This window comes from Ixodes scapularis, unplaced genomic scaffold (assembly GCF_016920785.2).
Source record: "Ixodes scapularis isolate PalLabHiFi unplaced genomic scaffold, ASM1692078v2 PGA_scaffold1__304_contigs__length_218370807, whole genome shotgun sequence".
NCBI classification, from domain to species: Eukaryota; Metazoa; Arthropoda; class Arachnida; order Ixodida; family Ixodidae; genus Ixodes; species Ixodes scapularis.
This window is the reverse complement of record NW_024609846.1, coordinates 40,650,726-40,678,107: the sequence shown is the minus strand read 5'-3', so window position 1 is coordinate 40,678,107 and position 27,382 is coordinate 40,650,726. Positions and strand designations below refer to the sequence as shown.

General features: G+C 47.5%; 2 protein-coding genes across 3 annotated transcripts in view; one reads left to right on the top strand and one right to left on the bottom strand.

Moving 5' to 3' along the window:
* Window positions 1-18,640, top strand: part of LOC8033650 (nuclear pore complex protein Nup85) — a 33,367-nt gene extending 14,727 nt beyond the window's left edge. For both annotated transcript variants that reach the window (XM_029977018.4, XM_029977017.3), the window contains exons 10-22: window positions 1,831-1,953; window positions 2,894-2,931; window positions 4,068-4,161; window positions 4,956-5,059; window positions 6,720-6,803; window positions 9,178-9,243; window positions 13,519-13,569; window positions 13,804-13,904; window positions 14,883-14,968; window positions 15,660-15,691; window positions 16,003-16,194; window positions 16,516-16,675; window positions 18,417-18,640. In XM_029977018.4, coding sequence (XP_029832878.2) covers window positions 1,831-1,953; window positions 2,894-2,931; window positions 4,068-4,161; window positions 4,956-5,059; window positions 6,720-6,803; window positions 9,178-9,243; window positions 13,519-13,569; window positions 13,804-13,904; window positions 14,883-14,968; window positions 15,660-15,691; window positions 16,003-16,194; window positions 16,516-16,675; window positions 18,417-18,551 — 1,266 coding nt within the window. In that variant the 3' untranslated portion in view covers window positions 18,552-18,640. The remainder of the gene's footprint in view (window positions 1-1,830; window positions 1,954-2,893; window positions 2,932-4,067; window positions 4,162-4,955; window positions 5,060-6,719; window positions 6,804-9,177; window positions 9,244-13,518; window positions 13,570-13,803; window positions 13,905-14,882; window positions 14,969-15,659; window positions 15,692-16,002; window positions 16,195-16,515; window positions 16,676-18,416) is intronic.
* A 2,275-nt stretch (window positions 18,641-20,915) lies between these two features.
* On the bottom strand, window positions 20,916-26,214 carry LOC8033649. The gene is made up of 3 exons (XM_040222573.1): window positions 26,164-26,214; window positions 26,060-26,109; window positions 20,916-23,979 (listed from the first exon to the last, which is right to left on the bottom strand). The coding sequence occupies exon 3, from the start codon at window positions 23,970-23,972 to the stop codon at window positions 21,702-21,704; it is 2,271 nt and encodes a 756-aa protein (XP_040078507.1). The 5' UTR covers window positions 23,973-23,979; window positions 26,060-26,109; window positions 26,164-26,214; the 3' UTR covers window positions 20,916-21,701.
* Window positions 26,215-27,382: the final 1,168 nt, after the last annotated feature.

Below are 27,382 nucleotides of genomic sequence, written 5' to 3'. Positions count from 1 at the left end.
CTTACTCGGTTCGGGAATAACATTCAAGATGACAGCCATGCTCAGTATTTTACGATAGTACTCTGTGGCCAGTTGACTTTATCCAATATTCGCCGCCATTTCCGAAAATAACTGATGTGCCCTCGATTGCCCCTGGGGCAGTGCCAACCAGCTTTTAAGAAAAACACTGTATAGGGGAATGAAAGCTAATCATGAAAGACTGTGTTAAAAAGTACTTGTTCTTTACTTTGAAAGTGCATTGTATTCAAAATAATTTATTTTGAATATGCTGCACCCGGTGTACTTGCTACTTTACTCATAACCTCTCATTTACTTTGTACTTTACTTCAAGTACTTTTAGAGCGCAGCTCTTAGGCGCCCGTTTCCAACTTGAGCGGCGTCGCCATCTCCGTTGGCGTAAACACGCAGTGCATTATGGGACGCGTGATGTCACTGGTGACATCACTGATGACGTCATCAGTGGCGATGCCGATGCTGATGACGTCAGTGATAACGTCATTGATGACGATACCGATGACGTCATCAGTGACAATGACGATGGCGTTGATGTCATCAGTGATGTCATCGGCATCGTCACTGATGACGTCATCAGTCCCATAATGCACCGCACGGTTATCATAATCTGTGACGATGACGATGATGTCAGCAGTGATGATGACGTCATCAGTCACGATGACGAGACGTCATCGTCACGTGACCTCCGTGAGGTCACGTGACCCCCGTGAGGTCACATGACCCCCGTGAGGTCACATGACCCTTGTGAGGCGACGGCGACGCCGCTCGGAAGGAGGAGTAGCAGACAGGATGAGGAGGTAAAGAGGAAGGATATACCGTATTTACCCGAAAATAGGTCGACCACGAAAATAGGTCGACCCCTATTTATTGAGCCCACCGAGAATAAAAAAAAAATAATTCAAATATAGGTCGACCTTCCTTTTTTTTTTTTTTTTTTAAGGAACAGGGGAAAGTTAGGGCAAAAGAAACAAACCTTTATTTACAGCACTCTCAGCTAAATCACAGGGCGATGTCAAAAACTTATTCATCGTCAGAGCTTCCAGACATATCGTCGTCCGAAGCTTCGTCAGCTTGGTAGACATCCTCGCTAATTGGCAACAATACCTCACTGACACCGTTGTCAAATGATGACAAGAAGAAACGAAAGAAGGTGGAGACGGGCAAGCAACGAAAGACCCAAATACAAAGACACGAGCAACGCTGCGAGCCTCGTGAGCAACACGCGACCACGCGACCCGCCGAAGAAAACAACCTAAAATACCTGCGTTTTTTTTTTGTTTTTTTTTTTTTGCGCGCTTTTGCGATGGAGAGAGGAATGGAGCGCATAGGAGGGCAAAGTGCTTGGCGCATCGTGTTCCTGTCCCTCCCCTTCCCCCTTGCCCAGCGAGGGGAACGCTACAGGCGTGATGGCGAAACCCGACGCCCAAAGAAAAATCCCCGAGAGCCGGGCTGTCGGCTGCTGATGTTCGGTTGTTTTTGTGCATCAAAAGCTTTTTGAAACAAGAAGCCGCTCGGCTCTACCGTGACGCCGGCTTGGTGATTGATAGCTCCATACCCTCGGTAGGGTTTCAAATTTCGGTCGCGAATTAGGTCGAAATTCTTTGGTCACGATTATAGGTCGACCCTTAATTTTTGACAACATTTCCGAAAAAAAAAAGGTCGACCTATATTCGAATAAATACGGTACTTTCCCCTCGGTACCCTTCCCGTGCTCCTCTTTAAGAGCTGCGCTCTTCATTTTTTTTAGATGTACTTTTGCCACCACCGGTTTGACCCCCGCAGTAACGAATCGGTACTGCTGCGTCTTGTGTCCAGGGGTCTCAGGAGATGCCGTCACGACAGCTGGACGTCTGGTGGCAGTCGTGGCAGGCTGACTGTGCAAGGCGCCTGATGGATGGAGAGTTCTCGCTGTTGCCCGAGCTCGAGACCGCCTGCAAGGTATGGGCTCATCCTTGCTCTAGCCTCGTGACAACAATGAAAAAGCCAGCATTTCCTCGACAAAGTGCCATATTTTCTTGACCATAGTCAGTGGAATGTATATGTGTTTAAAAGTTGAACCCTTTCGCGGTGGAGACTATTTGCAGGTGCGGATTATACTAGGATTCGGTTCTCAAGATTGTTCATTATGACGAAATTTGTGGATCCGTGAAGGACGTACGGACACCAGCTTCTTTGTGCGCTAGTAAAACGAGCATTTTTTTTTTTTGGTGTGCTGTGTAGGAGTACCTTTTTATGTGCAGAGTATGCATTAGGGGCAAACTACCTTAAGGAAAAGATTTTAGTTTTTCAGCTGAAAGTTGCCCTACAGGTTATACGCCCGGTACAAACTATAGTCCGAAAAATGCGGTAGTATGATCTCGAAACCTCCACTGCGTAGTGTAGACAGTGGGAATGTGGAGTCGTCAAAGATGGGAGCGTAAAATCGAGCGTGTGCCGTATTTTTAAAAAAAAAGGCGCATTCGGCAGGAATGTTGACGTCATGTTTCTCCGAGAAGGAGAGTCGCGTCTTCTCCGCCTCGCGGCCTTGAGGGAGCGAAGTGAAAAGAGAAGGGAACTAGGTACCTTGACGGCCTGGTTCAATCTCAACTTCTTTTTCCAAAAATACGGCCGTCCATTTGAGATATCGCCTTACTAGTAGTGTTGTAGAGATTGTAGCGTCCAGCCTACATCTCCAGCATTGTTTTTTTGAAATACAAATTTCGGTTCACCATCCCTTTAAACAATGAATTGTGCTCGAGATGTTGTTACGAGCGAGATGCAATGGCTGTTTTCATTCTCGCTGTTTTGCTACTGTGGTGAGAGGTAGGGTCCACTTGGAGAGGCATTATACTTGTTTAACGATGGGTGTTCTCTTCTCTTTCAATTTCTGCCATTACAGATCCTCATGGGCGACGAGGACACTCTTTATGAACTAAGGTTTGTTGTTGTTGTTGTCGTGTTTTTTTTTTTGTCAACCTATTTTAGTTCGAAGTCTTTCATTATTTGGCTGCCAATATAGGGTACCAAAATCAAAGAAGGGATGAGAGTATCCAGGTCCTCTTCATTTTATTCTTCCCTGACTATCACATTTCTTCGACATGGTAATTGCATTCCATGTAGAATGACACAAAAGAACCTCAAAAGAGTGCTTTCTTACAGTTCATTTAGACTATTGGAATATCCCGGGAGATAGCCCACCTAAAGTCGAAAGCAAACCGACTGAAAATGGGGAGTAATCTAACTGTTGGTGCACAATCAAATTGAATTTAACAAAATGCTAGTTTTAGATTTTGTGACCTGCGAAACTTGTCATCGCATTGAGGGGCAATGAACCAAAGACTACTCGCCTTTGCAGTCAGGAATGTTCACTTATCTCCCTTGTGGCTAAGTGACACCATTTCTGCCGAAGTTCCCATTGGCCAAGGCCTTGCAATTACTAGAATTGGGCTATTTTTCGCTGTAGCTGAAAGAACAGCAAATCGTGCCAAATATTTGGCGGAACATTTTCGTTCCAAATTTAGCAGGTCCATAGCGTCACGACGTCACAGCCACGTGTGGCATCGGACGTGGCCGCGCGTGTTGCATTATGGAACTTTTTGGTCCCACCGACGCCAGAATTTCTGCGACACGAGCTCCCAAACGCTTTCGCATTAAAATGGGGGTGGGTTATCTTTCTGGTGTGGTCTATGGCTTGGGGAAATTACAGTAAGTGCATTCAAGTAATATGTATTTCTGAGGATCAGCGGGCGAAGCGTGACTGTTCAAGTCACATTTTGCACACTTTTAAATTAAACACGTGCTTAGTTTAATAAACATGTTAGAAACTTGTGTTTAAATTAAAAAGGAATTTTTAATTACGTTTGATCGTAGGATGTGGAGGGATGTACGTGCAGAAACCATAGAACCAGCACCAACAGGCATCGAAATGAGAGTAACTACCGTTGGGTACTTGTACTGAACGGGTTTAGATTGGGATATACTTTTCTGTGTGTGCCCGGGATATTGTGGTTGAGGCACAATCAATCTTATTTTGTAATATCTTTCGACCTATCCTTGGCACCTCATCATTGCAGGAAGCTTGGGGAGACCTGGTACAATTATCTGGTGACGAAGGTGACTTACACTCGTCCAACGATTGGACGTCAGCTGTTGGCCGAGTTGGCAGAGGTTAGTTGCACGGCTGAGGCGCTTGGTCTCGGACACTCCCCGATACATTCTCGTATTTGTCCCCCTATTTTTTTGCAAAAGTACATTGCTCTACCCTACAAAACCTACTACATGGTAGTTGGGCTGCATGCTCGTCTTGTTTGTATTGTCGCAACGAGAATACAGACACGATAGGCTATATCCAAAACTCCTGTCAGCTACCAATATGGCCCCTGGAAGTGGCCTTTCATTGTGATCTGCATTGAACTTAATTTGCATTATGTATTATGACAATGTATTTGTAGATTTAACGAATTGCTGTTTAGCTTCGGTGCAACGTGGAAAAGAGAGACGATCGCGTAGTTGTGGAAGATGGATTGTCAGCAGTGAGGTCGCCAGATTCATCACCAAAGTAATGAACTGAGACTTCCAGTAAGTGAACAGTGTTTACCGAAGACGCCGTGTGAAGGGTGGGGACTGGACTTACGTGATCATATTTTAAATCTCACCTCCCACTTCGCCACGACCAATGTCTCTCAGGCAAAGCTATCGGTACGGAAACCCTAGAATATTGCGGAAACTTGATAAACGATCATGTGTGCACAAGACGGCACTCTTTTTTGCGTATGGTCTAGCGTGCTCATAGGGTAGGTTTTGTGCATCTCAAACGTACGTTTCCTTAGCTTTCCACAGATCTAGTTAGTAGTAGCCACTGTGTGCATTTGCTTGTGGTGTCATTTGACGGCAGTTTTGTTACCCCGTGAAAAACTGCGGAGGTACCGGTGTACCAAGTCATTGTGTGAATGATGTGTCAGGAGTGCCTGTCTGCGTTTGGAGAGGGAGAGCCCACTGCGCTACTGGACGACATCCTTCTGGCCGCCTTTCGGTTAGACCTGCAGCAGGTGCTCAGGGAAGCCAGGTGAGGACCCACACGCTTGTGAAGGGAAGTTATCATTTGTTTTGAAATCATAAAACAAAGTGCTACATGCGAGGCAGTCAGTGTTGCTTATTTCCAATCTGATTTTGAAGGCTGTGCTACATACAATCCATCTGTATAACGATACAGCGTTCCTTAATTTTGCTTTTAAAAAATTTAATGTTGGGGCCACGAATCTACAAGGTCGGAGTCCGTAAACTCAAACACCTATCAGACTTTTTTTTTAGTGAATAGACCTCAAGGCATCTAGCATTGAGGTCTACCTACTATCCTTCCAGTCAAAGCCACTTCGAACTCGGCGTCGTTCTGACATCACCGCGACATCTGCGCCTGAAGCAGACTACTTGCTCTCCGCATTGTACCGTTTCAGTATCTTGGAAATCTTAAATGCCACACTGTCCATGGACAAAGGTGCAGATTAGGTTTCAAGTAGCAGCTGGCAGCCTGCTGATTCTCGAATTAGTTGCCCAATTGTGCACTTCAGCTCACTGGGCACCGAATGCTTTTCATGACATATACCTAGATGTTCTTTTTTTTTTTTTTTCTTTTTTTTCCACCTGATTGTGGTTCTGAATTTGCTGGTAACCTTGAATATCTGAGTGTTTGAGAGCTTTTGTGGGACACTCTCAGTATACTACCATGAATCTCTGTAGACTGTATTCCCTAGTTTGGTGATTGCTGTTGTAAACAGCTCGTAAGTCATAGTGACTTATTGTTTATTATAAAAAATATGCAAAGGAGGAAGGCAATTTTTTTTAACAGTTTGAATTGAAATTTTTTGAACCAGTCCAGTATGCTTTGCTTGTTCTGCAAAATGGTGGACAGTGTTGAACAGCCGATGCCGGAATGTCGAATTCTGGCATCCGAAGGCAGCACGCTCTCTGATGACGCACTTTTGGCGCCGTTTCATCTTTGGCAATTTCAAACTTGGGCCGGCCACTTTTCTCAACCTCAAGCGACTTTTGGTAACCACTCTCAATCTGTCATACGACGCAGGTGTGCATGTAGTACTGGTAGTACTGGTAGTACTGGTAGTACGCAGCAGACGCGCGCGTTGGCGGCTCCCGAAGGGATGATCTCCTCCGGGCTTCATTGCTCCTTTGACCCGATTTCGACAGGAGTCAGCCGTGGGCGCCGTAAGTAGCGTCGGAACGTTGACGCTGCCCCCTGCCCGTGTCCCCGTGTCAGCGCATCAACATTGGAAGCGGTGCTCTGCCAGCTCTGTGCGCTCTGCCCTCCGTCGTCCATTTACTCTGTTTTCCCAGTTTGCCATTTGCATCGGTGGAGAAGGGGGAGGAAACGCAAGGGTCTCCCGTGCGCCTCCGTGTAGGCTTGCGTGCTTTTGGCGCTGCGGCCTTCGTAATAAGCGTGGTCGGCCGCCAACGCACTTTGAATGATACGGTTTAAATTTCATACATTTCGGTCGGGACCCTGTTAAACTTCGATAAAAGCAGTAATTCGAAAGAAGCAAATTCGTTATAATGAGGGATTACTAAAACAAGGAGATTGCAGATAGAGCTAAGCGATGGCTAGTATTTCAGTAGTTTTGCCTTCTAATGCCGTGTACCCCATAGAAGGACGCAGCACGGTCACAGAGACGTCGAGATGTGCAGTTTCTTATGCACATTCCCCTCTTGTGTAGCGCTTGCCTGGATGACTGGTGGTTCTCGGCACACCTGGCAGACCTCCTATTCCATGCCGGCCAGATGGAAGCCAGCAACGTGAAGTGAGTGTTCTCAGCTCCTTGGAAGAATTGTATATCTTGCTTTGCGAAGCTCTACAGCCCGTTGTAGTGTACCACTCACAGCTACGGTTCATAGACAGTTGAATGCTGCCGTGGCGAAAGCACAATGCCAATGCATAAAAAGTGTGAGATTTAGCTTTCTAAATGCATTTTGAATGTAGTTATAGACTACTGCTCGTCCTTTCCCATGACACAGGTGTGTACTTTGTCGCAGCAGCATTTTAGCCCAAGATTCGGCAATCTGCCAGCACTACGCAATATTCATAGAAGTTCTGGATAAAATGCTTGTGTACAAGTGTTTCCTCTTACTTAAAATACTTTTTTTTTTTTTTTTATTTACATCCGTATCTGCTATGTCAATAGGCATTATGCAGGGGGTACATAAGTGCAGACATCAAGAATATATCCACATATAACAGGCAAAAAAAAACATAAAAAAACTTTTCTCAGTTTACAATGTATTTCCGTAATATATTGTAAAAAATTGAGTGAATTGTCTAGAATTGTTTACTAGTTTTATTTGCGAAGTTTGGGAACTGTCTTTTTCTCTTTACTGTGCCTGTGCTGGGTGGGTGAAGCTTTCCTCAAATGTTCATCTCACAAATGTGGTGTTGGGTTATCGAAATTAGGCTGTCGTGGTTATTGTGCTGGTGTCTGGGAGGCCTATACACAAACTCAACTATCCTACGTCACGCCGCGGTGGTGGCGCGTCGGGCACACTTCCGGTCTGGGGCGGTGGGCAGAAGTTGCCGTGCGAGACATGCATTCCTGTGTTCCTTTGGAAGAAACCAGACAAAAAACCTGTCTTCTCGTCAAAATGCTGCGACGGGGGCTGTACCAAGAGAGTCTGGAAAGGTTTGAAGATCAGTTTTCATGTCTTTCTGCCCCCTCCGTTCGTCCGAGAACGTGGATAGTAGCCGTGAAAAGGGCAAACCAGACGCTGTCGAACTACGATTGCGTGTGCGGGCAACACTTTGGTGGTCGCCAGATGTATTTGCTTTGTTACTACATGAGCGAGAGAAAACCGCCAAGTTGTCCGGACCACCCACGGGTTCAGTGCGTCTTCAAATTCACACGGCCGCCTGATCGTTCGAACTTTCGTCTGCTCTTTCAAACTTGCCTGCTTTTTGTCGTCTGCTCGTTCAAACAAAAGCGGCCGGTAGACCAAACTTTGACCCGGTGGTTGCAGTAAGAAGTAATTGCAGGCCTCAAAAGGCTTAAGTTGGCTCGGTGTAAACAGTAGATACAAGATGTTGATCATTGCAATTGTACCGGTGGCCATCACCGACTTGTTACGCTTGGTCTGTTCCCGCTTCCGATTTTCAGTATTGACGTCGGTCATCGCCGCTACCTTCTACAATTTTGCAGCACGAGCGACGTCGCGACCGAAAATATCTAAAAGAATCTCATCATGGTTTTGGCTTCCATTCTGCGGCGTTCATGCGAATGAATCGTCGCACGTCAGATTATTTACGTAAAATTTAGCGGCGTAACGAGCCTTGATAATTTCACTGAGGCGATAAAAGTGGTAAGACATTGCTATGAGGACTCACACAGACGCCGACAACGTGACATTCCAATGGTTTGTTGACGTGGGACGCGGTGCTTTTTGTCCGTACTCCATTGCGCGTGCGTTCGAACTGTCGTCTGCTCTTTCAAACTTCCCTGCTTTTTGTCGTCACCTTGTTCAAACGACAGCGGCCCGTAAACCAAACGTTGACCTGGGAATTGCGACAAGAACTAAGTGCAGGCCTCAAAACACTTTTGAAGGCTGGTTGGGGTAAGTAGGCTAAGTGTAAACAGACACAAGAAGATGTTGATCATTGTTACCAGTGGCCATCACCGACTTGCAATGCCCGAATCTACTTGCGGTTTTCAGTATCGACGTCCATCATTTCAGCTACGGTCTACGCTTTCGCAGCCCAAGCGACGTCGCGACTGAAAATAGCGAGCAGAATCTCATTGTGGGAGTCAGGCTTTCGCGCCCATTCTGCGGCGTCCACGTGAAATGAATCGCCGCACGTCACATTATTCACGGAAAGTTTTGCCTCGTTATTTTTGCTGAAGCCGCTCAAGTAGTCAGACATTGTTAGGAGGACGTAGAATCAACAATTCCACTGCAAAAAAGAGCACGGGGACTCCCACCGACGCCGACAACAACGCTATTCAATGGTTGGTTTATGGGCGACGGCGGGCTTCTTGCCCACCGTCCACTGCGCATGCGCGGCGCCGGTGGCGTCCGCTATAGGGGCACTTTGGTTTGTTTGTAAACATGAGTTGGTGTATAGCAAACTGTGTAGTGCATGGGTTTTCATCTTGGTGTGTGTGTAACTCAAGAATATTCTTTCTCTGTAAGGTATTGCAATGTGTTGAGGGAGTACCTGCTCCTGGAGTATGCCTCTTATCTGATGTCGCACGGAAGGTGAGTGATGCTTCCTGCTGCAGCTGCTTGCTTGCATACAGTTTGATTTCAGATTTGCCTTAGTGCGCAGCAGCTGCCTAATGCTTCAAAGTACTCTGAAGAAAAGCATGACCTTCTGAAATTTTTGTATTTTCTGATGCTATACAGTGTAGACCGCATATAACGTATGTCGCGGGAGTCGCGAAAATCCGCACTATAAGCGGTACCGCGTTATAACCAAAACATCAATTTTTCAGGCCAAAATACATGTCATGAGACAACTTCCCTTTGTAAAACAAATTTATTTTATATTAGATGAAAAATAAAGCTTAGGTTTAGGAAATACTTTATTTCACCAGACTAGTACACTTCTCTCTCAAGTGTGTCACACATTTTGAAAGAAATGAGCGACTTTTGCCTGGCGCAGCCTATTAACGGCGTCGCGGGTTGCGTACGGACGTTGCTAGCGTTCAGGATTGCTAACCATAATCACTTTTCTCCGGCGATGAAAACGCGTGAAAATTCGCATCTTTTATACGGTACGCGCCAGTAATACCTGCAACTTTAGCACAGGCATGAAATGCTCCAAATAAGAAATCCGGGCGATGTTCGAAAACACAAATGTTTAGAAATCACCACTGTAGTCAGTAAACAAACACGACGACACGGGCGTTTCTGCCGTATTGAGAGTGCCGCCACGACATCGCCGCACGAGTAGGTGGATCTTCCCTTCTAGTACGTGCTGGGTTATCATAGCGACACACAGCGAAAATTCAGTCAAGGATAGCGCTTTTACGCGGAACGAACCACGCCGTCTACGTCGACGATCACAACCGACGCCATGTTTGCAGATAGAAGTAGCCGGCCCGCGACCGGCATGCAACGCGCGCGAACACTTCTCCTCGACCTGCGATTGGCCTGTCGTTGGGGTTGCGGAAGGACGCACACACGTGAACGACACGTGCGTGCGTCCCTTGAAGCCTCTTTCTTCGTTTCTCCCCACTTCTTCGAGCAATCTCCTTGCCCCGCGAGTGCCGCGTGTTGTTGCGGCTTGCGCCGTTATCTAGTGTCGCACAGGGAAGCGTGCTCTCTGCGTCGGTCAATCGGCGCAGTCGCCGGGCTGTTCCGAAAACCGCACTATAACCGCTATTTCCCTTTGCGCGCCTGCATTTTAAGCGGTATGTAATTACATGGAGTTCTATGGGAGGCGAACCGGTGGTTTAATAAAGCCGCGTTATACCCGGTTCTGCACTATAAGCGGTTACGTTGTAAGTGGTCTATACTGTAGTCCGAATCAGGGATGGGCAGTATTTCAAATACAAGTATTTGAAATACATATTTCAAATACTTTGTGTATTTTGCATTTGTATTTAATTACAAATTGGGTAATGTATTTGACGTGTGTATTTAAATACTAAAACGTAGGTATTTCAAATACAATTTTGTGGGCGAGAATACATCCCTCAAATTTATTGTCACTGTCCAGAGCAGGAAAAAAACTATGTTCTACACCGAATACTGTGTCTCTCAATCAAGCGCAAGCGTTTAGTGACTTTGTGATTACGGTGCTAGTCCAGGGCAAGAATAGTGACGAAATCGACGTTCACAGGCAGACTGGCTAAATAAGTGCCTGTGACAACTTGTGATGCTTTCCAGCCTGATTTCCATCCATATTTTTGCCTGGAACATTCTAAATGCACGGAATGTCCAGATTTTCGTAACTGGTGGGAGTTGCAACAGTAAAAAATTCTCTAGCTAGTGCTGCGCGTCTTGGTCGTCTCGGTTCTTTGTTGGTCTACACCAAAATATAATCGACAAAAAAGCTGCTTGAAGCTGTATACTTTTTTCACCTATTACGTCCAAGCTGATTACCGTATTTACTCGCAGAATGAACGCACTTTTTTTTTCCGAAAAATCGATGCAAAGTTGGGGGGGGGGGGGGCGTTCATTACGCGAAGTAAAATTTTTGCGTCCGTATTTACTCGCATAATGAACGGACCTTTTATCCTGAAAAATCGAAGTAACTTCTTATCTCTTTGCGCGCGGCGCCGACCCCGTAACCAAACCAAGCTGTGCAAAAAAAAAAAAAAAACTCCTCTGCTTTTTTTTCTCCAAGTTCCTTGGGTTTTTTTTTTTTTTTTTTTTTTTTTTGTCGCCTTTCGCAAGCTGTTTTGTTTGCTTTGGCGTTGCTTAGGGGAGGGCTCTCCGCTTACTTTCTTATCTCCTTGCGCGCGGCGCGCGACAAACGACCCCCACGTAACCAAACTGCGCTGTGCTTAAAGAAAAAAAAAAAAAAACTTCTCTTTTTCTTTTTCAGTTCCGTGTTGTTGTTTTTTTTTTTGTTCTTTTTTCTTTTTGCCGCCTTTCGCAAGGTGTTTCTTACCTCGCGCGCGGCGCGCGACCCCCTAAACCAAACTGCGCAGTGCAAAAAAAAAAAAAAAAAACTTTTTTGTTTTCTCTTGGTTCCGTTTTTTTTTTTTAATTTTTGCCGCCTTTCGCAAGCTGTTTCGTTCGGTTAGAGCGCTTCTCCGCTTCTCTTTCGTACCGCCTTGCGTGCGGCGGCGCGCGAACCCGAAGTCCAGACTGCGCTGTGCAAAAAAGAAAGGCTCCTCTCCATGTTTTTTTTTTTCTAGCTTCGGTTGGGGGGGGGGGGGGGGGGGGGGATCTTTGCGAATTTTTTTAACGCCTTTTGCAAGGCGTTTTGTTCGCCCACGCTGCCCTTGCATTCACAAACTCGCTGCACCAGGATAGAAAGTGCGTTCATTTCGCGCGCGTGGGGGGAGGAGGTCAAAATTTTGACATCCGAGTTGGGGGTGCGTTTATTACGCGAGTGAAAAAAAAAAAGTCGAAATTTTGAAAGCCGACTTGGGGGGTGCGTTCATTACGCGAGTGCGTTCATTGTGCGAGTAAATACGGTGCTTTTGTTTTGTGACTATATTTCTATTATGTTACTAGAGCCTCGCACATTAACTCCCGAGTGTGCGATGCAAAAATAAATGAGATACCCAGAAACCCGTTGCAGCTGCCTTGAAGTTGCTGGCGCAAATTTTGAGGAATGTATTTGGAAAAGTATTTGGAGGAGACCAAATCATTTGGTTGTATTTGTATCTTGTACTTAAATGCTTTTTTGGAAATGTAATTAGATTTGTAATTAAATACGTTTTTGACGAAGTATTTTGTATTTGTATTTCGATACATATTTGCATGTATTTTGCTCATCCCTGGTCCGAATGATACCACCAGAGGTAATGCATATTTGCGACCATTCCATATTGTATTGCATCTGAGCAAACAGTTTGGTGTGCTCTGTAGACCTCCGCTAAAGAGGTTGTTGTTAGTTTATAGAAAGTGTACTGGACACTGGTGGAAAACGATTCACATTTGTGTAAGCTTCAACATTTTGTTTACAGCTGCCAACAATTGGTAAAGCTGATGTAATGTCTTTGGTATGTGCAAGCGATGGGTTCAATTTTGTACAAACTGTGAACTCCACATGTTTAAATGGAAGCCTTTTGGCTAGATGCCTTTGTCACATCAAAACTTCTGGTTTCTTGAAGCATGCTATGAGATTGGAGCCGTAGACTGCAAAAAAGGTGCACTGAACACTGCTTCCTAATTTGCTGTTGTTCTACATCTCTCAGATTTTGAGACACTGAAAGCCAGGTTAAGAGAGTGGCTAGTACCATATGTAACTATGCTTCAATGAGTCTTGACTGTTTGAAAGTAGTGATATTTTATGAGAAGTCCCCTACTGACCCTTCTTTTCCTGGTGGCCTTATTTGTGTAGACAGGCAGGCATTGAAGGCTCGTAATTTGGGCCTTTGTTCGGTGCTTGATCCACATTCCATTGTTGTCAGCAAGCTATATGTTTGTTTCACCATTACCAAGTCTGCTAACTAAGCATTCTCCTTTGTGATTTCTGTGGTTCTTGGAGTATAGATCAGTGTCTGCTCTGTTCCATGGGCGCCGCCATGTCCGTTTATGCTGACGCCATGACACATTAGGGGGCTGCGCTTTTTGAAAAACCTAGATTTTTTTAGGAACCTTCGCACATCTCGTGGTGCAAGAACATCAGAAATGCATAGTCACGAAGCTCCAGGAAAAACACCGATGACAAGAGCGCTGTAAAGAGCAAAAATCTTGTTTCATGCGCAGCCCCTCTCTTTACGAAGCCTGCGTTTGAGATTATTATTTCCCATTTTTATCGCTGGGGGCTAGGATTTCGGACACTGGTCTATACTAAGTAAATAAATACTTTAAAACAAAATAAAAAGTGTAGCATTTTGGTCCTTTCAGTCTCTGGCAAGTTGGTGTGGATTACCTGGACCACTGTCCTCAGCAAGGAAGGTAAGATATGTATGGCAGTAAGATGGAGAGATGGGCTAGTTGGTACATCACAAAGGTACTAAAAGTGCCAGGGATCAAAGACTAGAAAGGCTACAAAAGCACACTGCTGGTCTTCCTAGCCCTTGTTCCCTGGTGCTTTCAGTATTCGTAAGACATGCATAGGCATCTTTGGCATCCTTGTGTTTTCTTCTGTAAGAAGTGCAGAGGCTATAACCCTGTGTTTCTCGGCTGCAGGGAGTTCCTGGAGGCTTACCTGGAGCGCGTCCCTCTGGGCACCCAGTCAAAAGCACTCAAGGTGGTCGAGATCCTCGAGCGCAGGGACATGTGGCCCGTCGGTGAGCCTCGAGCAACGGGCGCTCTTGGATGTCATTAGTCAGGAGATCAGGGTGGGGCTTGTTGCCTTTTCAGCAGTGGGTACTTCCTTGTGGCAAAATGTATGTCTGGGCAAGCTGGCTGCCCTCAAGTTAGGTAACTGCATTTTCAAAAGTTAAGTACCTTGTGCTGTTCATGTAACTTCTGCTCAGATATGCCCTGGGACAATTATGGAAATTACCTAAGTCTATCTAGCCCCACTTACAAATCTTTAGCACAGAGAAGGTCTTAGAGTCCCACATAATGGTAGCCAACTGTTTACGAGTCGGAAATGACAGCAAGTTTATTTACTCCATGGAACGGTAAACTGTGACAGTTATTGTGCCCCTTGCACACGTAGGACGAATACCGGGAACAAGCCACGTGCATAGACTACATACAAGTACAAAGCTGTTGGGGGTATAGCAGACATTCACTGCCCATGCTTTGATCACGGCATTTTTTTTGTGCAGCCATTCCTCTAGTGACTGCATATTTGTTGTGCTCCTCTGAAGAAGAAGTTTCAGAAAGGTCGCTATTCGTCTACATCTGTATGCGGAGCGCAGGTTGGTCTGCTTTTTGCACAGGGGTTGCGATGATGTCAGAACGCCGAGCTCTTGATGGCTGATTGAAAAACATAGTGGGTATACAGTGGGTATACCTCAAGGCAGCTAGCATTGAGGTCTACCCACTATCCTTTCAATCAAGGCCGATCAGAATTCGGTGTTGTTCCGACGTCACCGCAACCCCTGCGCAAGAAGCAGACGACTTGCTCTCCGAATTGCTTGTATCAAAACATGCTTTGGTACCGCCGGGTTATGATCAATATATTGAGTCAATATTCTGGGTACTTGCTTTTATGTTCAATATAAAACATTGGCTCCCAGTAGAAGTGCGTCTGTAGCAGAAATGGCCCGGCTGTCTGATGTTGCAATGGGGTATACTGGATTGCTTTCTTCCAGCCCAAGGGATCTGTCAAAGCATGGCTGTTCAGCTGCAGAAAAAGGGCCAGCTAGGAGCTGCACTTACCTGGGTCATCCGTTGCAAGGTAGGCCCATTCCTGCGTTTTCTTTATCTCCGACTCTTGGAGTATCGTAGGCCTTCATGTTTGGCTCAATGGAATGCCATCCCCTTATGTATGTAGGTATCTGTGTGTTTGCAAGGTGTTGGGACTTCTTCGAGAGTTTTAAAATTTGTTTTTAATTTTGCCAGGCAGTTTGGCTTTTCGGCCCATGGCCCATCGCTAAACTTGAGCAGATCCTGGGAGGTTCAGTGTTTGTGATGCGACGTGCGAAGCAGTAGTTGCTTGTGCACGTTTTCAGAAAGTCGCATGACATGGAAGAAATTAAGCCATGTGTGCATGAACTACTCCGACTTTGCCGACATGTTGTGTAGTCTGGCTTCTATGTGACTCATTCCATGCAGTTATATGTGCCCTAGTTCAATAGCATCAGTCACTGCATATCCACCTGCCTCTCATATACCTGGACGGTGCTGTCGACAGAATGTGCGTCGTTTAATAATCTTTATCGTTTTAGGGGGTATATTAAAAGCTCTCGAAGTAACTATGCGTGTCTATAGTAAAGATTTCTTTTACCAAGTGCGGTTTCATTTGGAACAATCAATTTATGTCTTAGCCGATGTGGGCTACTGAGGCCACGTTAAATGTGCTGGGAGTCAGCTCTTCCCTGTTCGACACGGTTTCACAGGAACACTTGCGCTTTCGGTTGTCTTTCCAGAACCCGACATTGACGTCAAGGCTGGCAGACAAGTAAGTTTTTTCCTGTTTGGTGTGTTGTTCGCATGCGCTTAGGTGTACCAACTTGGGCCCCTTCCTTTTACCGAAAATGAAATTGGCCGGTATGGAACTCAATTTTGAAAGCTTTTTGGAGAAACTGCACTGGCCTTGTAAATTGGGCACGTGCACTCAAAGGAGGCTGCAAGTACAATGCACTCGCTCACGCCGATCCTTTCCCGCGTCTTTTTTGGCGCTTTGAGCGCTGGCTTGTGAAACTCCGATCGCGCAGATTCTCTATCTCTAACACAGCATCTTAGACCAGACACTGACTGGCCTTTTCTCAGGTTCCTGCTGCAGTACAGCATGGACCGGGAGCCCTCGTGCCTGGATCTGCTGGAGAACCTCGGGGAGGAGATGCTGCTGAGCGATCGGCTGACATTCCTGGCCAAGTACCGGGAGTTCCTCGGAGAGCGGGACGCGGCCAAGGCCGCACGCCTGCTCACCACCCTGGTGGAATCCCAGCTGGCACCCCACTTGTGAGCACCATCTCTCCGCTCAGTGTTGCCACGGTGCACGAAACGCGGTTTCTCGAGTTTTGCACGGCAACGTCGCAGAAGTGGAATGCCGTTGCTTGCTGCGATCCTGTAGGTGGCACGGTGGGGGGGCTTGATGCGGTAGTTTGTTTCACTTTTCGCGCAAGCGAAACCGAGGCTACGACCCTGAACGACGAATACACTGCACGAGCATGAGTGTTTGGCGGGAACACACTGAAATAAGCGAAACAGAGTTTGGTTCCTCTCTCTGCCGTGTCCCCTTGGAAGGGCACGTCGTCACGTGCGGTTGTTGCTCCCTCGCAGTTTCTGGCCCGTGCTGCTGCGCGATGCCCTGCACACCCTGGGGAAGAGCTCGGACCTGTCCCTGGAGAGTGGCCAGGTGCAGCAGCTTCTCGGCTGCCTCGAGACCATGTCGGCAATGCAGCTGGGTCGGAGCTCCAAGGAGCTGCCCTGCTCCTGGCAGGTAGGCTGCACCCATGTCATGGTGCCCAGAATATGTCGCCGACCGGTGTGTCTGGCGTCTTTGTCCGCCCACGTATCAAAAGTGGTCTTGAAGTGGCAGCGAATGACGTCGCGAAAGCCGGAGTGTCGCAATGTCGTAATCCTGGTGGTTGGGAGGAGAACTTAAAAAAGAATTACGGGAGGACGCTTAAGCGTCGCGTTTAAGAGTGGAATGCGATAACGAAAAACATTAACTCCTTGAACTCCCGCTTGTTCCCAAGCTGTGCAAGCGTGGCTTGCGTGGCCTGGTCACTATCACGTCTGGCTCGCGACCGAAGGCTCGTGGGTTCGAATCCCGCCTAAAATCCTTCAAAATTTTCTTGAAGGCAAATGAATTAAGGTTATGAAGTGAAATCATTTGAGATACACAGCACCCTTTAATTCGCGTTACGTGTCATATTTTTTAATCGCTTTCATTCCACGCGTGACGTCACGTCTCACGCGAGCGTTGAGGGTTGTTTGAAATTTCCGCGCAAAGTCATGTGGCTGTGACAACGTGACCCTGTCGACCAATCGGGATTTTCCCATCACAACACCGCCGACGCCGGCTTTTCTGCGACACGAGCTTCCTACGTTAAAATGCACGAGAACGGGGGTATCGCCGTCGTTGCGGGGTTCCAACTCTTGGCTGCCGAAGCTTCGTGGACCATAAAGCTGGAGAAACGCCTTCAGCAGACAAGTGTCTGCACAAGTCCACCAACGGAATCTCGGCGGTACTATACTGTGGTACTGCCCGGATTGCAGTCAGCGACACCGCGACACATTTACGACGTCGTTAGGCGGAAATCGAGAAACTAGATTTTTGGACGCGGTAAGCGCACTGTTTGGGGACGCTTTCCACGCTCTCCTTCTGCCGCCCCTCTCTCCTGGGTTGCACTTTCGGTCAACTGCCCCACGAGATTGTGGGGAGAAGCTGCCAGAGTTGCCACAATTCCCCCCCGTGCTGCCTCTCGCCGCCATTGGTAAAACAGCAGGGACCGCGGAGGTGTTTGGAGTGGGCTCCGTTTCCGTGACGACCGACCGTGCCGGGGAATCGGGCCTCCTCTGCCAATCCTATGTTTTGACAAAACTCCGACAAAGGGCCTTTCCGATACGCAGTTTGCGGTCAAACCGGTCGTCCGTCCAAGATCGATGGCACCCCTACACTGCTCGCGTCACCAGTCCACATCCCAAACTTAGACCAACACGCTCGAATCAATGAAGCAATCTAACTCGTAAAACTGTCACAAGATGCCACTAGCTCTCAGCCACCTTGGTGGCTCGGGGGCAAAGCGCCAACCTGCGGATCCCCAGGTGGCAGGTTCGAATCCCAGTCGAGGTGCATGCAATCCGACGAAGGCTCATTGAGGGCATGTAACCGAGCTTTCGGTTGAGTATCAAAAGATCCCCGGGTGGTCTAAATTACTCCGCGGTCCACCGGTGGGGCATGCGAGATGCCCTTTGTGGGTTTGGCACGTAAGATCACCAAAGCTGCAAGTACTGGTGCCTACTGTCCTTACTATGGCAGCTAAAGCTGCCAAATGTAGTGGCTCTTGCGAGCAGCAGTTGTGGCAAAAATTTGTGTGGAATGGTTGCTCCAGCTTCTCAGTTCCAACATGCTCGTCTTCCCAGTGGAGCAACTCGTGTTCCATTCTAGCTTCTCATGTCGACGACTGTATGTCATCTGTAGTCTGCTCCGTATTTACATTCCCCTTTCCTTGCAGACTTGGAGCAAGAAGGAAGAGGACCAACTTCGGCAACTGCTGACACAGCACCTTGCCTGTGCCGTGATCAGGGAAGGGGGCGTGTCCTGCACCAGCCCGCAAAAGCTGTCCAGGCCAATGCAACGTGTGTCGTGAAACTGAGCAGCTTGCCCCCTTCGCTTTTTCCTCCCACGTTGCATTCACCATTATTCCCATTTGCTACTAAAGACCATGTTGAAAACTTGCGATTATCTGGTGTGCCTTGCTTCGGTCATATACCTCTCTCTGACTGCTGACCACACACTGGGGTGACCCGACGTCTTATTTGAGAGGTTCATTTCTATCGTCCCTTCGTTCTGTTCCAATGAAGTCTTGTGTCTGTTTTCGTGACAACGTGCATAACGCCCAATTCAGCACTAAGCGAACGGAAGAAAAACAAAAAAATGTTTACTTGTTCAGTAGTGCACGTTGTTGGGCTAGTTGGTTCATCTTAGTTAAACAAAAGACAAGGACAAGAAGTATATAGGACAAGCGCTATACTTGTTACAGACCTAATTTTATAGAAATAAATATATTATGGAAAGGTTACTTCTCATATAACCATGCAGAGCATTTTGTACTCTGCATGGTTGCATCAGCGAAAACATTTTGTTTGAAACTCTTTCTTTTCAATGTTTAAAAATGAGGAAGAGAGGCACATATATAACTGGAAAAGGTTTCTGACTAAGTCTCCAACAGTGCACTCCACAAAAAAGGCATTTGAGATCTTTTCAATGCAGCACAACTGCTTTTCCAAATTAAAAGCTGAAGGGCCTATTGCACCCTTGAAGTACTCTTTCTCTACTCCCGTCAACTTTGCTAGCGACCTCGAGGTTGTTTATGAGAAGACAGATGGGGCAACTGGCTCCAGAGAAAACTTTACCACACTGACCGTTCCCCCAAGCTCGTGAAACCTACCCCCTTTTTCCACATCTTGACTATAACCCCACGCAGCTGTTGTTCACCATTCAATATCCCACAAGACTGTGACGAAGGAAGACGTCCGCCGATGGTGGGGTAGTCAAATTTGTCGAATTTTTATTCACTTGTGACAAAGACTGCCAGGTATTTCCTCTGCACGCAGAACTGGAATTATTTCTTGAAATGCGATGCCATGCACTACTGCTGTCCGCATATGCTCGTTTTTCATTCCACAACTCTTGGGCCATGAACTTCTAAGTACCGCCAAAGACAGGTTGGTGACGTTGCAAGTGGTGCCTTTTAGCTTTAGACCTAGAGCAGAAACCCGTTATAGCGACTCCGCACGTAGCAAAACTACGATTATAGTGAAAGGAAGCGCCGATCCCGACTGAATTCTCATTTCCTTATAGCTCGACATTCCGATATAGTGAACTGCCAAAACCGGAATAGCGGTTATAGTAAAACACGGCGGTACCCATGAAGTGTTATTTCCCCGCAACAGCATACTTCATCAACGAGATCGGTGCATATTGGCTCCTAGAAACGTGTGCATTAACTACCGAAGCGCCACAGGTCGCTGCGCTACGTGGTGCGATGACGGCTTTCTGAGGAAGCGTCAGCGGTGTCAGGGTCGCTTGCGACCGTTTCCGTTCTTGGGGTCCCGAACCAAGAAAGCGACGCCAATTTTGGGGTGTTTGGGACTAAACTGCGCACCGCGACTCATCGGCCTCATAAGTGAACTATGCTCGTTCAAAAATCAGGCAACGACCGGACAAAAGAGCAGATTGCGGATAAATTCGGTGTTTCTGTGGCGACAGTCTTGGCCTTGGTGGAAAATGGGATGTGTATTGAAGATATAATTGCCGACGGAAACAGCGGAAACTTCAAAAAGCTCCAAAGCTCTAAAAACGAGAATGTTGACACGGTGCTGCTTAAATGATTTCGACAAGCGCGCTCTGCAAACGTGCTATCAATGGACCTGTTATGAGAGAAGATTTCGAGGCATCAAACAGATGGTCTGAATGTTTCGAAGCGGGGAACTGTGTTGGCCTTCGTTGGAAGTCGGGTCACAAAGGTGCAGTTTCTGATGCAACCGTTGAATAAGGGACCGAACAAGTGCTATTTGGAGGAAGAATTGGAACCCACTCCTACAAGATGTGAACTCGTTGACTTTGGACAGTTGTGGTGAAGGGGGGGGCTCTAGACGCTAATGGGCAACACTATGCCCACAAGGCAAGTATCGAGAGCTACCTCGTGAAGTACAAAGCACCTACTACAACGTAAGTGATATTTCTATAGTTGTGTTTGTTTTTGGACTATAAGCATTTTATTCATTTCCACTCCCTTGTTAAAGCTTCAATAACAGATTTTTAAGGTACTCCAGATATAGTAAAATTACTGCCCGGTCCCGACAGGTTTACTATAAAAGGGGTTCTACTGTACAAAGATCATGTGAAAGCATCTTGGCCAGCTTGATACCTGCTGCACACTGCAGTAGCTGCTACTTGTTCAGTCTTGGTACTAAATCTGTTCTACAACAAAGAAAATGGGAACCCTTGATATGAGAAGTTAATTAGAAACATCATTCTTTATTTGTCAAAACTTTTACTTATAGCAACATCTTGAAAGTGGAAACAAAACCAATACTCCCGTAATGGTTGAGGAGCTGCTTTAACAACCTTGCTGTTTATATAAAAAAAAAAATTGTGTTATTGGGCACAATAGTTCTCACAGATTTGAAGCTCCTTGCTCAGAATTTTTTAACAGGACTATGTGCAAAGAAGCCACTTGTTTAAAGGCACGAAACAAAAACAAAACTTGACACACATACTGGCTGATGGGAGGGAAAGTAAACCACATATTCCTCACTGCTAAGGGTTGAAACTTTAGCTTGTCTCAATTGCTAAAACCACATTTGGGCAAAGATTGAATTCTGCATTGCATAGTTATTTTGTTTGTATTTTTGCAGTGAGAAATACACGGCTTTCTGTCCTCTTAAACACGCTCTATTTAGTTCTAACAGATCAGTCAGTGGGACCTTCGTTCAGTTAGGAACTATAAAACATACCAGAATAAAATATGAGCTATGATGAGATCTTTCAATGTGAAATGACAACCTGGTTAAGGAAAAATGCAAGAAACAGTAGAACAGGTTGTCTACCATCCCAAAACAAACAGACAATGCTGCAACAAATGAAAGCACTGTAGCATGCAAGCAACCTTGCTTCCATAAATTAATTTAAAGAAAAAACAATGTAGCGGTAGTTTTAAAACACAAACACGGGATGCAATGTGATGCTGCCTTGGCACAGACTTCGGGAGAAACTCCCGCATGAAGTGGGGATCTCAAGTTGCAGGTTCTTGCAGCTTCCTCTTGCGGACATAGCGACGCTTTGCGGGAGCCTTGGAGCACTCTGCCACCGGCTCGTCCAACACGTCTGGCACTTTTAAGTAGGAGCGGATACGCACCCACATGTCGACGCCAATCTTGTCCAGCGTGAGCTGGCCGAGGCTCTCGCCCACGCAGACAACTTCCCTCTTGACGACTCCCACCACGGCCAGGAAGTTGATGTCCAGGTCTGTCAGGCTGTCCCTAACCTTCTCCCTGGCCTCTGCATAGGTCACCTGGGCCTGCTCTTGGACCTTCGTGACCAACGCCTCGCTGCGATGCACCCGCTCGAATGCATGTGCACTTTGCTTGTTCCGCACTCCTGCCACAAACTGAGCAGCGCGCTGCACGAGGGACAGATTGCGTCGCATGGTGTCTCTGACCACGAACATGTCCTCCTCAAAATCGCGGTGCTCCAATATCTTCACCTCAAGCACCGTGAGGCTGAGCGGGATGCACTTCGCAAGGCCCACCAGTATGTCTAGCGACGTGTCGTTCAGTTCCTCGTCATGCTCCGTCTCCGCGGTAGACGAGTCGAGGGTCAGGCGGTTCAATGTCTTGCTGGCCTTGAACAGCGTCGTGAACAACTCTATCTCCGGTTCTTCAAAAAGACAGGGCTTAAGGTAGAGGCTGGAGACACTCCTGTTGCGGCAAAGTCCATCCAAGATGATGGAGAAAGTAGACTCTGTCGTGTTGAAACAAAGGCTGAGGTTCTTGAGGGTCTTTGTCGAAGACAAGAACCTTGCCAGTGCAGATGCCGAAGCGTCGTCGATCTTGTGCAGACGTACGACGAGCTTGGCAATCCGATGACAGCGAGTCAGCAGATTAAAAATGTTGTGCAAAACTGCGGTGTCATTATCCTCGGCCATCGAAAAAGAAACATTTGTCAGATTCTTACAAGTGTTCAAAATTTCCCTGCACTGTTCGGCATTCTCAAAGTTGGTTTCGAAGGTCACCCGTTCTTCGGTTTCTGTTTCTTGCAAAGCCTTGGAGAAGTCTGCAACCAGGTTGGCCCGTACTGATCCCATGTCCACATGCTGAAGAGAACTGTTGGCAGCTAGCGCATTCAGGAATGCCTGTACCTCATCTGCGGCCATTTTGCACGAACCCAGCGACAGCTTCTGCATTACTTCATTCTTCCGGATTGCATCAGCAAATGGAGTAATGCATCGCACTGTGCAAGGAAGTGCCAGCTCCTTGAGCCCTTTGTTCTTTTCCACCAGCTCTGCAAGAGGTTCCATGGGTGAGGAGGACCGAAAGCTTCCCTCCATGAGTAAGTGCTCTAGTGTGGCGTTCTTACACATTGATTCAACGAGGCTCAGAGTCTCGAGCACTGTCGGCGAACAATCGAGTATGTGCAGCTTTCTGAGGGACTGGTTGTCTCCCAGCGCTCTGAAAATGGGCTCCATCTTGTAGGAATGGTCGCTATTGATGGTCAGCTCTCTCAGGGTGCAGTCCTGTACAAGGTGCTCTGCGAGGACCTGGCTGTCTCCCGGAATGAGGCTGAATGTGTCCAAGAGCAACACCGTGATGTTTTCACAGCTCCTTAGGTTCCGCAACAGCAGCTCGGACTTGGGAGCCCGTATCTGCACTCGGTGGTAGGAGAACGACTTGAAGGATGGCATCCGCCTCAGGTGGGCAAAGAGACGAGTCAGTGCATCCTTGGAGATCCAGGTTCGAGTGAACTCCAGTTCTTCGAGGTGCTTCATGCTCCCAATAGCATCCACAACGTCCATTATGACATTGCGATCGACATAGTACTTGCTGAGCTTCAGCCGCCTCAACCCAGAGCTCATGCGCAACGCGTCGCAAAAGAGCGCGGGGTACTTGTCGAGAAACGTCTCGCGGAGCTCGAGGACCTTGACGCAGGGGTGCACCATGAGCAGCCAGTGCAGAAGCATGCAGGCGTGCCGCCTCGGGAGGTTGCTGTAGACGGGTGCCCAGTAGTAGCCACGCAGACAGACCACCCCCAGCACTCCCGGCTTAACCTCCTGAAGCTGTGCATCCAGGATCCAGAGGAATTCGTTCCACACGGTGAGGTTGTCAAAGATGTGGCACAACTTGTCGTCCCCTCCCGTGCAGGGAAGGTCGTGATCGATCTTCTTGCCGCTCACGATGCTCTTTGTGTAGCGCATGCTCGACTCTATCTGTTTGAGGGTCGACAGCCCCGGACATCTCTGGAACAGGTGTTCAGCATATGCCTGGAGTTTCTGCCCTTTCCTGGCCATTGCGTTGCTACGGGAGGATGCAGAAAGGCGGCCAGTTTCAGCACGAGATTCATAGTGGTGAAAGAAAGCTGTTTTACTTTTCCTACCATGAGTACATTCATCATCAAAGAAATAACATGACTTTCGGTGATATCGGAGCTGTGCAAAGGGAAGTGGCTAAATCTTCAAGGGTTCAGGAAGGTTTAAAGGATCACGAAGAGAGTACCAGCTGGGTTCACTGCAATGTGTTTCCCTGTGGAATACAGCATTTCAGTTGGTGTCAAGCTGGATAGAAAACAAGCACATGAAAACAACACTCTGGAAGTCTTCTAGTGTTCCATTAAAAAACTGCTTCTTCAAAGCATTCAATATAATGTGGTAATAAAATTTTAATGAAAATTAGTGCTTTTGTAGTCAAGGGGTGCTCACAAACATTAAAAGGTGTGTGGGGGGGGGGGGGGGGGGGGTGAAAAAGCTTGCAGAACTCCAAGTTCATTAATTGCATGCACTCCCAGCAAAAGTGAGTCAACAAGCTACTTTTCCTCTGATAGGCTGGTAATGAGATAAGCTGAACACACTCTAATTTCTGGGGGCTGGACCAACAATACCGTCTGGTGGTAGGGCATTTTAGCTGTGCTGCACTATTGTACAGTAGTAAGCAAAATGCAAAAAATCAGTCTTTGTTGGGTGCCCGACAAATTGATACCACCTGCAGTGTTGATAAGAGCATACTATAATTAGCAAACGACGTTTTCACTGGTCGTATGTAGCCACACTCAAACCTCAAGCTGCGAGTCAAGAAAAACATTACATTCGACTTCATGATGACGGCTGATTATGGCAGATCGAACTAGATCCTAGATTGAAGATTGGCGAATGACTTGTTCACCTCCAGAAGTGACATCGAACAAGAAGCTGTTTTGAGGCGGTGGTATTCGCATGACATGTTGCATTTTTGTTTTTAATGCAGACACACTCAAGCTTGATATAGGTGGTATTCAGCAGATGCCATATTTGAAATGACTGCTCACAGTGGGAGGCACTCATTTGACCGTATGACGTTTTAGCGAACGCCACCATTTCACCAAACGACACCTTAGCGAATAGTCGGCTGCTGCGAAGCGCCGTTTACAGGTGGGCCAAATGGGTTAACATTTTTGTAATGAGCCGCCGCAGACTGCCGCCGCGAAGTGGCGTAATCGCAGTGTGGGGGGGTGGCTTAACACCCGTTATTTGCTGAAATGTCATTCGCTCATGTGATATGGACCCACTCACAACACATGCTCGGGATGAGTTCTTATGTATGGTGTCCCAATTAGAAGACAATCTTGATGGTGTGCAATGTGCGTGTTGAAAGTGTTGTGGGAGCTCAGCAGCAGGGAGCTTGAGCTCCTTGCTGCTGAGCAGGGAGCAGGGAAGCGTTGTGGAAGCTCAGCAGCATAGCCGAGCTCCCGGCTCAGCAGCAGGGAGCTCAGCTGTGGCTGCCAGTGAATATCACCTATGTTATTACACAATGTGACTAGCGCGATGAAATCTTTGAGGTAAGTTGTAACGTGTGAAGTGTCTACTAGTCTCTTTTAAGGTGGCCTTGCCTTTGTCCCTTCCTTTTGCGAATGGGCTGTCCCTTCCAAGCGTATTTCAGCATCTTGCGCTGAAATACGGGTTTTCGAAGACAACCTGGCCGACTTTTTTAGTATTCAAAACTGAACATAATACCGGAATAAAATAATCACACCGAGACACCACAAGACAAGAGAAAACGAACAGAAACAAAGGACAAACACGGCAACGTTGACGTGCCAAAAAAGGAAAAAAAAAAAAAAAAAGTAACAGCAGTTATTGTGATGTTTATTCTCTGTCGTTGTCCCTTATCTCGGTGTTTTCTCAGTATGACCGTGCACTAGCTCGCATGCGCATCAACTCTAATTTCATCGAATAACAAACTGCGCCATATCAAAACACAGCTAAGCAGCCTTGACAGCGGTGATCCTGGCAGATGGGACGTCTTGCCGGTCTTTCACCATGTGCCAAACTACAGCCCTACAGTGCCTAGAACGCGTCTTCGGAGACGCGTTCCAGGCTCCACGCTCAAATATCGATGTGCTCACATGAAGGCGATGGAAGAGTTGCGCCTGGCATGCGCGTCACTGGAGTGGTTCTGAAAAAGTCAATGTGTTGGATACTGCAATATTTTAAAGCATTTGCGACGCACGATGAATTCGAAGGTCTTCAACGTCTTCCCGGTTTGGCCGAGTCGCCATGGAACAGAGTTGTCAAGTCTTCGAGAAGAAAAACCAGCCGAAAATTTTCCAAAAGTAGCCAAAAAGAAAAGGAAAGAAAACTGAAGTCTAGTTTTTTTTCTTTTCTTTTTTTTTTTTTTTTTTTTTAGCCGAACAGTAGCCAAAACGAGCAAACTGTGCAAAAACGTCGGGGATTTTTTTCGGCATGCGGAAAAAGGAGATCGCTTCCTCGGCAATCCGCACCGGTGCGCACCGGGGCACCGAAGTAGACCTGTGCGCCGGTCGGAAATCGCCGGCGGCGGCGCGCCGGTGTTTGTACCTCCGGCGGCGGCGTGTTCACGGCGCGGGGAGCAACGGATCGGCGGCGGCGTGGCGCGGAAGAGGGAGGGAAGGGGGGGGGGGGGGGTAAATTAGAGAGTGAGGGGGTGAGAGAAAGGAGTCGTTTGAATTCGGAAAACAAGATGCAAATACCATAAATAGGAACACACTTTTTTATTTTAATTTTTTCTGGAGAGGTATGCATTGCATTCGCTGGTGAAGGGTCCAGGGGCGGATCCAGGGGGGGTCCTGGGGTCCGGACCCCCCCCCTTTTTCTTTTTTTTTTTTAGCCAGCCAGCTAAGCTCTCCGGACACCAGTGGAAATGACGACGGTCCGTTTCTCAGGGAAGTAGGAGGAGAGGGGGGGGGGGGGGGGGGAGAGGGAGCAGGGAGTGATGCCCGGCTTCCGCGGTCGAATGATGGGTCTATCCCCCCCCCCCCCCCCCCCCCCCCTTTCCCGGGTCCCTGCTGGACCCCCCCCCCTTAAACAAAACCTGGATCCGCCCCTGGGGTCCGTCCGTTAGAAGAATCAGGTACTTCGGCGTCTAGTTTACTCTCGTTTGTAAGAGAATATGTCGCCGGCTGGCAGCCACGGCGCAAGATCCTCCGCAAGACGAGGACCGACAACTAGGATTTTATCACCGCGTTCCACCTCACCACGCGCTTGTCGCGCGCCCAGTGCCTAACAAGTCGACCGAGCACGTCCTTCGATTTATAGAACTCGCACTCTCATTCGGTACGCCGCAAGCCGTCATCACACGACAGGGTCCTAACCTCTCGTTCGGCTTCGCGGTACTTCGCCGACAGGCACATTCAGAGCATCCCTAACTGTACTTTACGCTCCCAAAGCTAACGGCTTCGTCGAACGCGCCA